The following is a 14029-nucleotide window of genomic DNA, read 5'->3' as shown; positions in this document are numbered from 1 at the left end:
CATAACAAAATACCTTTCTTAGACCTGCATATTTCTATTCCCAAAAAATACTTCAATGATTCAAGATCCTTGATCTTGAAAGGTGCATGTAACACATCTTTTGCCTCCTGTATTAGGTCTTTGTCATCTCCAGTAATCAACAAGTCATCAGCATAAACAAGGATAATCACATGTCTAGAATTTCTTTTCAAAACAAACAAAGAATGATCCTGTTAAATTTGAATAAAACTAGTTGACAGTAGTGCATTTGTAAGCTTCAAATTCCATTGTCTGGATGCCTATTAGAGACCATAAAGAGATTTGAGGAGTCTACATGCTTTATCACCTCCTTGACTACCAAATCTTGGAGGAAATTGCATAAACACCTCTTCCTCAAGGTCACCTTGCAAAAAAGCATCATACACATCCATTTGAAACAAGAGCCATTGATGCATAGCAGCCAAAGCAATAACAACTCTCACAGTTACCACTTTTTGACCACAGGGGAAAATGTTTCTTGATAATCTAAGTCTTCTTGTTGATTCTACCCTTTAGCAACAAGTCTAGCTTTAAATCTGTCAATTACACCATTAGATTGATACTTGATCTTGTACACCCACCTACAACCAATAGGTTTATTTCCTTTAGGAAGAGGAACAACCTCCCAAATGTGATTCTGAACTAATGCATCAATCTCTGATTGCATAGCAAAAATCCATCAAGGATCCTTTAAGGCTTCTTCATAACAAGTAGGCTCCATTTCAGAAGAAATATTAACAAGGAAGGAATGACATTTGAAATAAAGACCAGAAGAAATAGGCATATTACCTTGAAACATGAGTGCCCTTGCCATCTCTAGAATGTAGTTGTGTCTTCTTTTCACCACTCCATTTTGTTGTGGAGTGTGTGGACAACTACTTTGGAGTACAATATCATGCTCGACCAAAAAATCTGAAAATTCTTTACTAAAAAACTCAGCACCATTATCAGTCCTGATCATTTTCACCTGCTTGATAAACTGAACATGAACCATTTTGACAAAGGATAAGTAACACACATGAATCACTTTTGAGTTTCATTAAGAAAACCCATATCATCTTAGAATTATCATCCACAATAGTGACAAAGTACCTATGACCATTAATATTAGGGACTCTATAAGGACCCCATACATCAATGTGTAATAAATGGAAAACATCAGTTACTCTAGAAACACTAATAGGAAATGGTTTTCTGGTTTTTCTGGCTAAGGGACAAACACTACTATCATTAAAACTACAAAGTGTCACTTTATTCTTTAGGAAATGGAGATTCTTCATCACAATAGCAAGTACATGACCCAACATCTTATGTCAAACTTGCACATCTTCAGACAATTTTTCTGAAATATTGCTACGAGCAGTTGTCATTTTATCAATAGCTTCCTCACAAGTTCTAGGAAAGAGGAGATAGAGACCTCCTTTGTCTTTACCAATGCCCTTCAGTTTTCCAGTACATATATCCTGGAAAACACAAAAATGTGGAAAGAAGAACACTGAGCATTGCAACACTTTTGTCATCCTTGAGACTGACAACAGATTGTGTATGAATTCAGGCACATGCAACACATTTTCAATGGTATAATCATATGAAATATTACATCTGCCTTGATGATGAACTGACACATTCTTACCAATTGGTAGATATATACTACTCTTCATGGGATCATGCATATTACTCAAGTTATTCAATAAATCCAGATTGTTAGTCATGTGATCTGTTGCCCCACTATCTATTATCCAGGGCTTACAAGCTTGTATATAAGGGGAATTATAATAAGCATTACCCTATACTCCCAGCCAACTCTACTCCCTTGCCTTTGTAAAGCATATTCCTTATCTGGTTATATTGTTCATCTGTGAAGTATTTTTGTCCTTTGTTGCCATCAAGCTGAACTTTTGAATGACATTGAGATCTATAAATATTACCACCACAATTGTTTCCAGCATGCTGTGAAATTGGCTCTTTGAGGGTATGGTTGTTGCTTGCAGGCATTATGAGAACCATTAGAAGATCCTTCAACAGTCCCTTTGTGTTGAATGTTATCTTCTTTGTCATTGACATAATCATGTGCAATCATATTTGCTTGTCTTGATTGTCCCCAATTGTTCTCTCCCATGACATTGTGGTTAAGTTTGATGAGTGGTTTTTTCTTTCCCTTGTAGCCTGGTGGATAGCCTATTACCCTATAGCAATTACCTTCATGATGGCCTTTCCTTTGACAGATCTCACCAAAATGAACTACTATTACCTCCATAATTGTTGCCATAGTTATTGTTACTGTTGAATTTTCTTCTTCATGACTGAGTTTCCTGAATACTTTGTAAGGCTGTACTTTCATTCAACTCATTTCCTACCCCTGAACTAATTTCGCAGATCTTTCTTTAACTCTCCTCATGCACAAGCATAGCATGTTGGCTAACAGAGGGAGATGGCATCATAAACAAGATCTGACTTCTAATAGCACTGTAGGATTCATTTAAACCCATTATGAACTGAAATAGTTTCTGTTGTTCTAGATGCATCTTAAAATCTTTTTATGCAAGACATCCACATACGGAAGGCACTAATGAACAATACTCATCCTATAACAGACGCAATCTCGAATGATAAGCAGAGATATCAGAACTACCTTGAGAAATTGTGGCTATTTCTCTGTGATAATTGTAGATCCTCGATCCATTTTCCTTATCAAATCGCTCCTGTAGATCCATCCACACAACATGAGCATTGTCTTTATAAACAATCCCTTTGACAGCTCTTTCGAAACTGTATTCATAATCCAAGTCAAGACTGTTGCATTCACTCGTTCCCATTCTTCTGCTAGATCATCCTTGAACGAACTCTTCTTGCATGTTCCATCAATGAATCCTGATTTTCGTTTGGCTCGCAATGCTATCTTCATTGCTCTGCTCCAAATCGAGTAATTCTCTGATCCACTGAGTTGAACAGAGATTATTACATTTCAAGGGTTATCTGATGGTAACAAAGATAGAGAATGTCGAGGATCTGTAACCTCCAATTCCACCATTGTTGATCCTTAGAGATTGTAAAAAAAACTTTTGCAGGAATTTTGGGGAGCTTTTGCAGAAATCAAGTTCAAGCAACTTCACTACTCAACTTTTGAAGCTCAAATCACCCTAACCATAGCTCTGATACCATGAAAAAACCTTCATTGAAGAAGTAATGAAGACCTTCTAGATGATTCTTAGAGCTTAACATAGAGAGTAAATAACTGCCTATGTTTATTGATTAGAATGAATACAGAATCAATTACATATAGTGTATCTAATACTATTTATAGACTAACTGACTGACCACTCTAACTAACTACTACATAATCTGTTATAACAGAATTCTAGTAATGTAATTACTATATTACCTTTTCTCTACAATCATCTTAACATGTTCTACTTTTTCTTCCGCACAACAAATGCAAGTGAATACTCAAATATATGAACACTATCTAACTATATTATAAATGTTGGTGGGTTTTTGATCCAGTGATGAACTATGTTGATGAATATATCGCTTATTATGATTATTGCAAGGGAGATGAAAATTCATGATGTGATTTTGATAAAACCATTGACTCTACAGTAGAATGGGTTTATTTCAATGGGAAAAATAAAGATAACCAAGTTAAAGAAAAAATTATGGAGCTTGGAGATGCCTCAAACATGTTGGCTATGTTTCGTAGCGACACTCAAGACGATTATGCTACATCAGATGAGGAGTTAATGAGTTTACATGGAGATTCGAGTGATGAATATCTTAAAAGATCCATTGTTTTTAATCCAACCAAGAATTTGGAGGATTCAAAATTTAAGTTTGCACTTTTTATGATTTTAGTAATAGCAAAGAATTCAAGTGGGCAGTTGAGGTACAATTCTTGTTAAAAAAAAAAAAAGACATCAAGTTCAAAAAGAATGAAAGCACAAGATCAAGGGCATCTTGTAAGGTGTCAAATTGCAAATGGTTCATATTTGCATGAAAGGCTGGTCAAGATGAACCTTTCAAGATCAAGACAATAGACCCTGAGACATTCTTGTGGAAATTAAGTAGATAACAAGACTATCGACTCTGATTTTTTAGCTAAGAAGTACGTAGAAGGATTTAGAATTAATATAAGTTAGGGAGTAAAAGAATTTCAAACTTTTATGCGATGAGGGCTCATAATTGTACCATTACTCAAAAGGCTTATATGACAAAGAAGAAGACATTAGATCTAATTACATGGACTAAAGAAGAGCAATTTAATATGTTAGGGATTATTATAGGAGATCCAAATTGCATTTTTGAAGAGACAAAGAGTAATTTAGGTTTTCAGTTGTATAACTTCTATCAACTCCAACAGTAATTCAAAATCATAAACAAGACTAAGATTAATTCATAGATTTCACAATTCATATTACAGAAAATGATTAATACAAAAGTTGAAAAGTCAATCCAAATTGTTACTGCAATTTTACCCACCTTAATCTTGAGCTCATAATTTTTTTATAAGGAAAAGTTTTAGATATCAAATAAAAAGAAACACTAATTTTAGAGCTTAACAAAAAAAATTAGATAAAAATAATAAGATTCAAAAATTAAAAACTTGATTGAAGCCTGTAAAAAGAAGATGGAAGAGAGATGAAAAGAAAGTATACCTCTGGCTTGAACGAAAAAATAAAGAATAAAAATCAAAATTTGACATAATTTGAGCAAAAATCACTCCAATATGAGCTCCTCGATGATTTTTCTCTTGAAATTTCATCAAGTGAATTTTCTCATTTAACGAGAAGTTAAAAATCTACAACGGGGTAGAAAGAGAGAAAGAGCTTTAGAAAGTAAGTAGGAAAAAAAAATTTGGCGAGAATTTAACCATAAAGGTAAAATAAATACGTAAGTTTTATCTTTGTGAACATTTTTATCCTTAACTTTAATACCATTTAATTAAAAATGAACAAAAAAATTGACTATTTATAAATAAAAAGAATGTTAATAATTTTTTTAAATTTCTGGCTAAATTCTAACCAAATCTTCTAGTCATTTAGAGTTACCCAATTATAAACACTTAGGGGTCGTTTGGTCCAAAGACTAACAACACAGGATTAGTAGTGCAGGAATTCGTAGTGCATAGTTAGTAATGCATATCAAGTATTTAATTCATTGTTTCACACCTAATCTTGTGTTTGTATTAAAACTCTATAAAAACTTCTTTTCAATTATATCCATGAATTATTTTTTAGTGGATCAAGGTAGATAATTATCGGATAATATTATTTTCTTTTATGGCCTTTTAACTAGCTATGAGAGAAACAATTTTATTGTCATGTTTGCTACTTTTTCACTTGAACTATTTGAGGATAAATAATTGTCATCTTAATAAATTGATCACTCACAAGATGTCATTTTTCAATTTAAAAAAGACAAACAATCTATTTTTAAAATTGATGAGACGATCAATAATCGTAAAATTGAATAAACCATCTACATTTATACATAAAAATTGCAAATTGTAATTTTAATATGTTTTTTGTAATTTTTTTAATTGTTCAAAATACAAGTACTATATATATATATATAAATTAAGGCCATAGACATTATGTAAAAATAAACAACTCACATTTCAAATTTATATTGACTTTATTTAGAAAAAATTATTCTCTCTAAATAATTTGTAAGTTAATTTATTTGAATAAATTTACTAGTACAAATATAAATCATAAAATCATGAAAATAAATAAAATAATTTAAATGATTTGAAGGATATTTTTGTCCTTACATAGACTTATCTCATGGTATTATATCATATGTATTATACCTCCAAATGAAAAGTATTAGTAAGACATAATACAGTATATAATATATGGACTATTTATTCTAATGTGGCCTAGTGAACCCTTTAACTTTTAATTTCTCTATCGACTTTTATTTGTTATGTTACGTTTTTTTCAAAAGTTAGTTTAATTGATTTTCAAAGTTAAATTAGATTATATTAATTCGATATTTTGCAAAAATATTTAAAACTATATAAAAAGTATAATAAATTTTAATTTTTTACATATTAATCTGATAAAAAAATACATTCAAAATATTAATTTAAATACTTATTATTTAATTTTAAAAATAAAAATTACGATAAATAATAATAAAAGAAAGGAGTATAATGCAACACTTTGGAGTTTGGACAGAACAATTTCTTGTGAAATGTGCTTGTCAGTAAATCTTAAAAAGAAATCTACTTTTAATATAATGTTATGTGAAGTATCATAATTGCCCTGGACAGAAATAACAAGTCTGTTTGTATTAGTTATCACCATTAATAGAAGGACTAAAATAATTAATTAAAATTAAAATCAAAATAAGGCAATAACGAAGAGATTAAGTGGTTGTTTGAATTGATTTATTTTAGGTACTTTTAAGTTAAAATAGTTTTTAAGCAATTTTAAAATATTTGGATACACTTAAAAAGTGTTTATAAGAATTTATTTTAATGTCAAAATAATAAAAATAAGTCGAAAATCATGAGTTAGAAATCCTAACTTATTATTTTTTACTTATAAATTATAACTCAAAAATCAATCCAAACAACTCTAATACAGTTATTTTCCTTTTTTAAAATCTCTTTATTATTGCACCATTCTCAACGCAGTTCATTGTTTTTATATAATCCGTGCAGACCAAGTAATTTTTTGTCGTTATGAGCAAGCAAAATTATACACGAAATTCCCTCAGATTTGTAGTCAACATTATCATCCTATAAAAGTAGTTTAAAAACATTTATCGACTAATTACGTTTTCTACATTTTTTTTCAATTTTGAGAATTTAATTTTCCATCTCAATCTTTTTATATATTTTTCTTTTAGGTAAGTTATAACTTTCTCTATTTTAAAAAATAATATTTTAGTTTAATTTGACGTTTAAGAAAACAAAATCAATTTTATGGTGTAAAATTAAAATTATATATATATAGTCTTAAACATGACATGTAAAAAATTAGAATTAAAGTTTAAAAAAAAAGTAGAAGTGGGCATTATTTAAAAAGGGAATTAAAAAAACCCAGTTCATTCCGTTTTAAATAAAGAAAATAATTATTATGACTTATAATAAAATAATAGAGAGGGTTGAAAACATCTTTAAACTAGTTTAATTATTAATTAATCATCAAACTATTGACCTTAGAACCACTTATTACTAGCTCGACTTAAATATACTCCCGTCCTATTAACATCAGTGAAAAATACTCCTAAATTCTCACAAAGTTTAGTTATATTTTAACACTTCTCTCGACTTTTTATTAAGAATCTCATACTCCAATGAGAGTTTGAGACTACTTTTTATATCATGTGCTAGATTACAGGTGTGTCTAATTAGTTTCGTTAGTCAAGTAGAGAAATATTTTTAAGACTGTCAATAGATTGAGGATTAGACTAATAATTTACACTAAATTAAAAAATATTTCCATAATTTTGATATTATATAAATTTTATATTTAAAAATTATATTTGAATTCATGATAACATTAAAAATTTGACTCTCGTAATTATATTCAGTATGACAAAAATAAGAGGGAAAAAAAATCTTTCTTTATCCTTAGTCCTTTTATTATATATATATATATATATATATATATATCGTTTCCTCGATCAAGTGATAAGTAAACGAAAACTTAATCAACACAAAGAGAAATAAAGAAAGACATGGAGGTAATAAAAACCAAAAAATATGGTGGTCATATTTTGGCTCTTCCTTATCCAAGCCAAGGCCATATAAACCCCATGCTTCAATTTTGTAAACGTTTAGTCTCCAAAGGTCTAAAAACCACTTTAGCCATCACAAACTTCATTTCTAGTTCCACACGTCCAAATTCGGGTATCGTCGGTATAGACACCATCTCCGATGGGTTCGATAAAGGCGGCTACGCTGATGCTGACAGCGTAGCCGCCTACCTCGAACGTTTCGAGCAAATAGGCTCGAAATCCCTAGCGGATCTTATCAAGAAATATGAAAGATCGGAGTTTCCTATTACTTGCATCATGTATGATGCTTTCATGCCATGGGCTTTAGACGTAGCTAAAAAGTATGGTTTAATTGGGGCATGTTTTTTTACTCAAGCATGTGCGGTGAACTATATTTACTATTATATTCATCATGGTAAATTAACGTTACCGATATCTTCGACTAACGTGAAAATATCGGGATTACCAGAGCTCGAACTTCGAGATATGCCTTCGTTTATTTACGTACATGGAACGTATCCAGCCTATTTTGAAATGGTGTTGAATCAATTTACAAATGTGGACAAAGCTGATTATGTATTTGTGAACTCATTCTACAAGTTGGAAGCTGAGGTTAGTTTAAAACTTACTAGTTATCGGTAATCCCTAGCAACTAAAACTCTTTATTCGTGTTTTATTTATTTTTTTTGATCTATTTAATGAATTTTACCACACTTGAATATGCACCTCTCTTTTTTTTTTAAAGCAAAATTTTTAATATTATAGAAAGGAGGTAGCTTTTTTAGTTCATGTGTTTTGAATTTTAGTAATTATTTTTGTTTAGGTTTTTGATACATGATTTATTCCTATCAGATGTTTTTATTTCTTAGGAAAAATTATCTAAATGCACATTTTATTTTATCATAATTTCAAAAATTTCCAATCATTTTTAAAAAATCAAAAATCTCTTCTCGGATACGTTACTCCTATACATCTCTGTCCCCTTCTCGAATACATTCCTCCATTATGCATCTGGATGTCATATTCCCTCTCTGATACATCCCTCCCCTCTCAGGCACTATGTATCCAGACGTCTGCTAATGCATGCGGAAGTCTATATCCAAAATCTACAAATTTCAAGAGACTTTCTGTAATTTTGAAAAAAGTAGAAAAATAATATTATTAGTTCTTAACATTATGAGATTTATGTTAAATCATTTTTTTTCTTTTAACATAAATATACGGTTCGAGTTAAAATTAACATGGATTCTATGGAACCGTAATTAAAAGGTTGACTCCACGCCTAGTGGATGCTGAAATTCTACACAAATCCCTAGGAGCTAATTACATCTTATACCTTTTTGTTTTTCAAATTACAAAAAAAAATTAAATTTGGTGGAATTCGAATTCACCCCAAAATGTTCTGATATATCACGTACGTCCTGATACATTGCGTAAAGTGATGTATCCAAATAAAATATTGTATAAAATATGTATCCAAAAATAGAAAAACGTAACAAGTAAATAGGAACGAAGGGAGTAGTCAATAGAGTAAACAAATCAATATCATCTCTTCTGTAGATAAGTTGATTTTATTTTTCATTAATATATTTATTGCAGGTAGCAGACACAATGTCAAAAATCAGCCCATTATCAACCATAGGGCCAACATTACCATCATTCTATATGGACAATAGAGTTGAAAATGACATTGAGTATGGTCTCAATCTATTCCATGTGGATTCTTCAACATGTATCAACTGGCTAAATAGTAAGCCAGAAGGATCAGTTGTTTATGCAGCTTTTGGTAGCATGTCTACTTTTGATGACAAACAAATGGAAGAAATTGCTGCGGGATTAAAAGCAAGTAGTAGCTACTTCTTGTGGGTGGTTAAAACTTCCGAACAATCGAAAATTCCCAAAAAAATCATCGATGAAAATTCTGAGAAAGGACTAGTAATAAACTGGAGTCCACAACTACAAGTGTTGTCTAATAAGGCAATTGGTTGTTTTTTCTCACATGGTGGATGGAATTCGACGGTTGAAGCATTGAGCTTTGGAGTGCCAATGGTGGTAATGCCACAATGGACAGATCAAACAACAAATGCAAAATTTGTGCAAGATGTTTGGAGTGTAGGGGTGAGAGTTAAAGTTAATGAAAATGGGATTGTTGGAAGAGAAGAAATTGAGGAATGTGTGAGGACAGTGTTACAAGGAGAGGAAGGGAAAGAAATGAAGAAAAATGCACTCAAATGGAAGGATTTGGCTAAAGAAGCTGTTCAAGAAGGTGGAACATCTGATAAAAATGTTGAAGAATTTGTTTCAAAATGCATTAAACAATTTGTTGATTAGTGATTTAATCATTGCATTCTAGTTTTGGGTTAGAAAACAAGGTGAAGATCCAAATATTTTTATTAAGTATATGGTTTCTCTATGACATGCCTAGCATATTCTGTGTAGTTAGCAATGCATGTTGTATAACCTCAGAAGTTTATGTACTAAGCATGAGAATGATTCAACAAGTTCATTTTGATGCACAAAGCCTGAGTTTAACATATTAACAATGAGACAATACATAGCACAGTAAAATGAAAACCACAAATGCAAATGACACTAACAAGTACAGACTTAGAAGTGCAAGATGATACATACACGCTCGACCAAGAAAAGGAGAATTCTTTTAAAGCCTTAATCTCCACTGTTTCTGATTAAGACCAATATATTTTTCTCTTTTCCTTGCCCTTCTTGATGACGTGCAGCACCAACCTGCGCTCTTTCTCATTAACTATGAACCATATACCATAACACAACTAAAGCTTTAGGAAAAGTGTTCATGATTTCAATTCAGGAAAAGGTAGAGTAACATAGCCAAGGATGAACTGCCGATTATCCATTTGCGTGCACCAATAAGAATGCATTTGTAATGCAGCCTGTATGGCACCGCCACCATGGATAACACAAGTGTGCTGTCAGGTTCCAACATGCATGAAGTCTTCAGCTTCCTGAATGTGAAAAGGGAAGCCAGAGACTCTGAACTCTGGTTGCTGGAACATGTTGTCACCACTGAAGATACTTGTCACATCAGAACCAGATTGGGTGGAAGTCCCCCAACTACCACTCTCTGAGTGCTGAACCATGGAACTAGATAAGTTGCCACCTGCCTGTCGCTTAAAGATATTTCTGTCGTGCATTGGAGATGAAGGCTTGGATTCCTGCATATTCTTTGTGTTCAAAAAGCGCCCTCCAGAGCCCCTAGCTCTCTTCATTGCATGACGATGTCGAGACTCGTGAAGATATGGCTGTCATAAAAAAGATGGGATAAGACCACAATTTCATTGTTGGCAAGTGCAAGAGTATTATACTGGATGGAGTACCTTTCTGTCTTTGACAAGCTTATTTTGAGCCTCTAGCTTGGCACGGACCTGTCGCCTTTTGAGGATAGCACTGTATTGTTTCGCATTCACATAAATGGGCAAGCTCTCTGTGCATTCAAGAGGAAGTGCAACTCTTGTAGAGGTGACACCAACCATTTGAGGATAAATCTAGTAAGGCCAACATTGAAAAAGAGTTACATATAAACAGCAACAAATGCATTTCCAAGTGAAACAAATTCTAGTTTTTCATTTAAGTTGAAGATCAAGGAGCTCCAGAAGAGATCTTCATTTGTAATTAAGATGACAGGATGAATTGCTACTCTCTGCTATTGAATAACTGGCACAAACAACTGCTAATTGCTCGGAAGAGATGGCATAAGTTAGTTGTGGGTTGCATTCGATAGGATTTGCAAATCACAAAGTTCACATGGTATAAGGATGCTGGACATCATCAAAGAGACCTGTTTTGGTGCATCATTTCTTTCTCCACAAATAAGATTTGTTTTGGTTTCTTGTGCTTAATAAAGATACTCTTATCTGTTTTGGTGCATCATCTCTCTCAATTTTGTGTCTTACTTTTCCTTTTAAGTCTATTTAAAAAAGAAACGCTGGGTAGATCGTAGATTGCCGGGTATGAATTTGATTCTAAGTCGGAGAATGTTGTTTTTTCCATATTTAGTAAGTCATTGTTGAGTTTGCTTTTCGTTACTGCAGTCATTTTTTAACATAATAAGTTACCTGGCTATAGGATGAATTTGAATTTTTAATATTTGTTAAGTTGTTTTAATTGTTGAGATTATTTTGCTTTTTTTGAATTTTTGTTAACACAGATTTTCTGTATTATTATCAAGTTGGCTATTTAAAGCCTTACTATTAGGGATGGCAATGAGGCGGGGCGGATGCGGGGCAGGGCAGGGGATTAAAAATTTTGCGGGTTAAGCTCAACCCGCATCGCCCCCGCCCTACACCACCTCGTTGTCATCCCTACTTATTATGCTTAATAAAAATAGAGAGATATTTTAGTCAATACTTCTTGTTGTCTCATTTTTAAAGAACACCTAACAGTTTTTTTCCAATAATTCCATTTTTTAATGACAAGGGAACACTCACTACTACCCTTCAATTGCTCACAGAGTAAATACTCCACTATGATGGCCCGCAAACTACACAAGAGAGGTAACTCGCACTAGGCAAGCCCCTTGCGATGAGCTCGACTGAGAAAGCATGACACTTTTACCCCTAATGACACTCCTAAATCGCATTAGGCAAGCCCCTTGCGATGAGATCGACTGAGAAAACATGACACATTTTACCCCTAATGACACTCCTCGTACGGTGCTGAAGTAACCCATGTCGTGCTCCCAGGAAATGCTCGAACGACATTACACAACAGGGAACCTGTACCCGGAGGCGAACCTAGGATTTGAAAAATCCAGGCGCTGAAGTAACCCATGTCGTGCTCCCAGGAAACGCTCGAACGATGTTAAGCAAAAAGGAACCTGTACCCAGAGGCGAACCTAGGATTTAAAAAACGGGTGCGCCAATATTAAGCTAAAAAAGACTTTTCAAAAAAGGTTCTACTAGGGATTGAACCCTGGTTATCTGGGTGGATCTATTATAGATTGTACCACTGTACAAAGCACCATTTACTACTTTTTATGGGGGCACTATTAATTATATTTAGTTTATGTCAGTTTCTCAAGATAAATATACATATATATACATGATTTTTCCCAAATTTAACGAGTGCACGTGCACCCCACATTACCATGTGGGTCCGCCTCTGCCTGTACCCCAACCAGTAGCAATAAATGCAAGCATATTTATTTCCATAATCTCATTGATTTTTTACTTCGCAATAACTCGGGATTTAATTCCATAGAAATGATAAACTTTTGGCTTGTATAGTAAATGAATGAATATTACGGGATTGACATGACATTTAAGATTACAAGATTCAAAGAATATTTTCCATTCTATTGCCATTTAGCACATTCTAAGCTCGGGCCCAACCATAAATTTATTAATATTTCAAAAAATTTACTACTCTTACTCTTTTTTGGGGTGTGTTATCAATTCGACACTTTCTATAGACTTCTAGATTATTAGAGTAGAAAAAGGTATCGGGACGTTAAATGAGAATATTTTTCTTAATTTGTATATTATGATGTTTATTTTTAAAAAAATCAAACAAATGCATGCATGAAAACTCTTCTAATTTCTATTTTATTGAATGTTTTGATATTATAGTCTCCTAGGATCCAAGAAAAGCTTCAGCATATGTAAATTTAATTATTTTATCCTAAATAATATACGGAAAAGGGCCTAAAATACCCTTGAAGTATTGAAAATGGTACAAAATTACCCTCCATCCACCTATTGGCTCCAAAATGCCCTTTTCATCCACCTATTGGCTCCAAAATACCCTTGTCATCCACCTTTATGTTTAAAATTGACAACTTTTTTAATTGTTTTAAAATTAAACTCTTTAAATATTTTTTGAAATACTTGGCGTTCAACTATTGATTATAATTTTAATTTATTAATATAATTTATAAATCAACCCACTACCCACTCATTACTTACTAAACCTCACTCAATTAATAATCCAATTATAATATCAAAATCGTCATAAACACTACTAAAACACGATGAAATTATAGATTCCTGAAAATGACATCCAAAATTATTTGAGCCCGAATCGAAACCCCAATTAAATTTAAGTTGAGCCGCTTATTTAGGAGACACTTTCTTTCAAAATTGAATTAGAAATTTATGATTAAAGGTAAACAAGTAATACATCCCGTATGCACTTTTTTTAAATATAATTTTATAAATATTTATGATTTGTTTTAAAACCTTTAATATATTATTTTGAAAAAAAGTTACCTATGAAGTAACATCACATAATTGAGACGTAAGAATAATTA

General features: G+C 32.3%; 2 protein-coding genes across 3 annotated transcripts in view; one reads left to right on the top strand and one right to left on the bottom strand.

The window, feature by feature from the left end:
- The first annotated feature begins 7642 nt into the window (after positions 1–7642).
- LOC107028545 (UDP-glycosyltransferase 74F2-like) lies at positions 7643–10266 on the top strand. The gene is made up of 2 exons (XM_015229646.2): positions 7643–8358; positions 9346–10266. The coding sequence occupies exons 1-2, from the start codon at positions 7708–7710 to the stop codon at positions 10075–10077; spliced, it is 1383 nt and encodes a 460-aa protein (XP_015085132.1). The 5' UTR covers positions 7643–7707; the 3' UTR covers positions 10078–10266.
- Positions 10225–14029, bottom strand: part of LOC107028546 (nuclear transcription factor Y subunit A-8-like) — a 14228-nt gene continuing 10423 nt past the window's right edge. For both annotated transcript variants that reach the window (XM_015229648.2, XM_027918881.1), the window contains exons 5-6: positions 11100–11267; positions 10225–11024 (exon numbers count right to left, since the gene is read on the bottom strand). In XM_015229648.2, coding sequence (XP_015085134.1) covers positions 10695–11024; positions 11100–11267 — 498 coding nt within the window. In that variant the 3' untranslated portion in view covers positions 10225–10694. The remainder of the gene's footprint in view (positions 11025–11099; positions 11268–14029) is intronic.

The sequence above is a fragment of the Solanum pennellii genome, chromosome 8 (genome assembly GCF_001406875.1).
Source record: "Solanum pennellii chromosome 8, SPENNV200".
In the NCBI taxonomy this organism is placed as follows: Eukaryota; Viridiplantae; Streptophyta; class Magnoliopsida; order Solanales; family Solanaceae; genus Solanum; species Solanum pennellii.
This window is presented reverse-complemented; position numbering and strand designations above follow the sequence as displayed.

Coding starts and splice junctions, on each gene's coding strand:
- LOC107028545 (XM_015229646.2), top strand. CDS start 7,708: ATGGAGGTAATAAAAACCAAAAAATATGGTGGTCATATTTTGGCTCTT. Junction 8,359..9,345: donor TCTACAAGTTGGAAGCTGAG/GTTAGTTTAAAA, acceptor TATTTATTGCAG/GTAGCAGACACAATGTCAAA.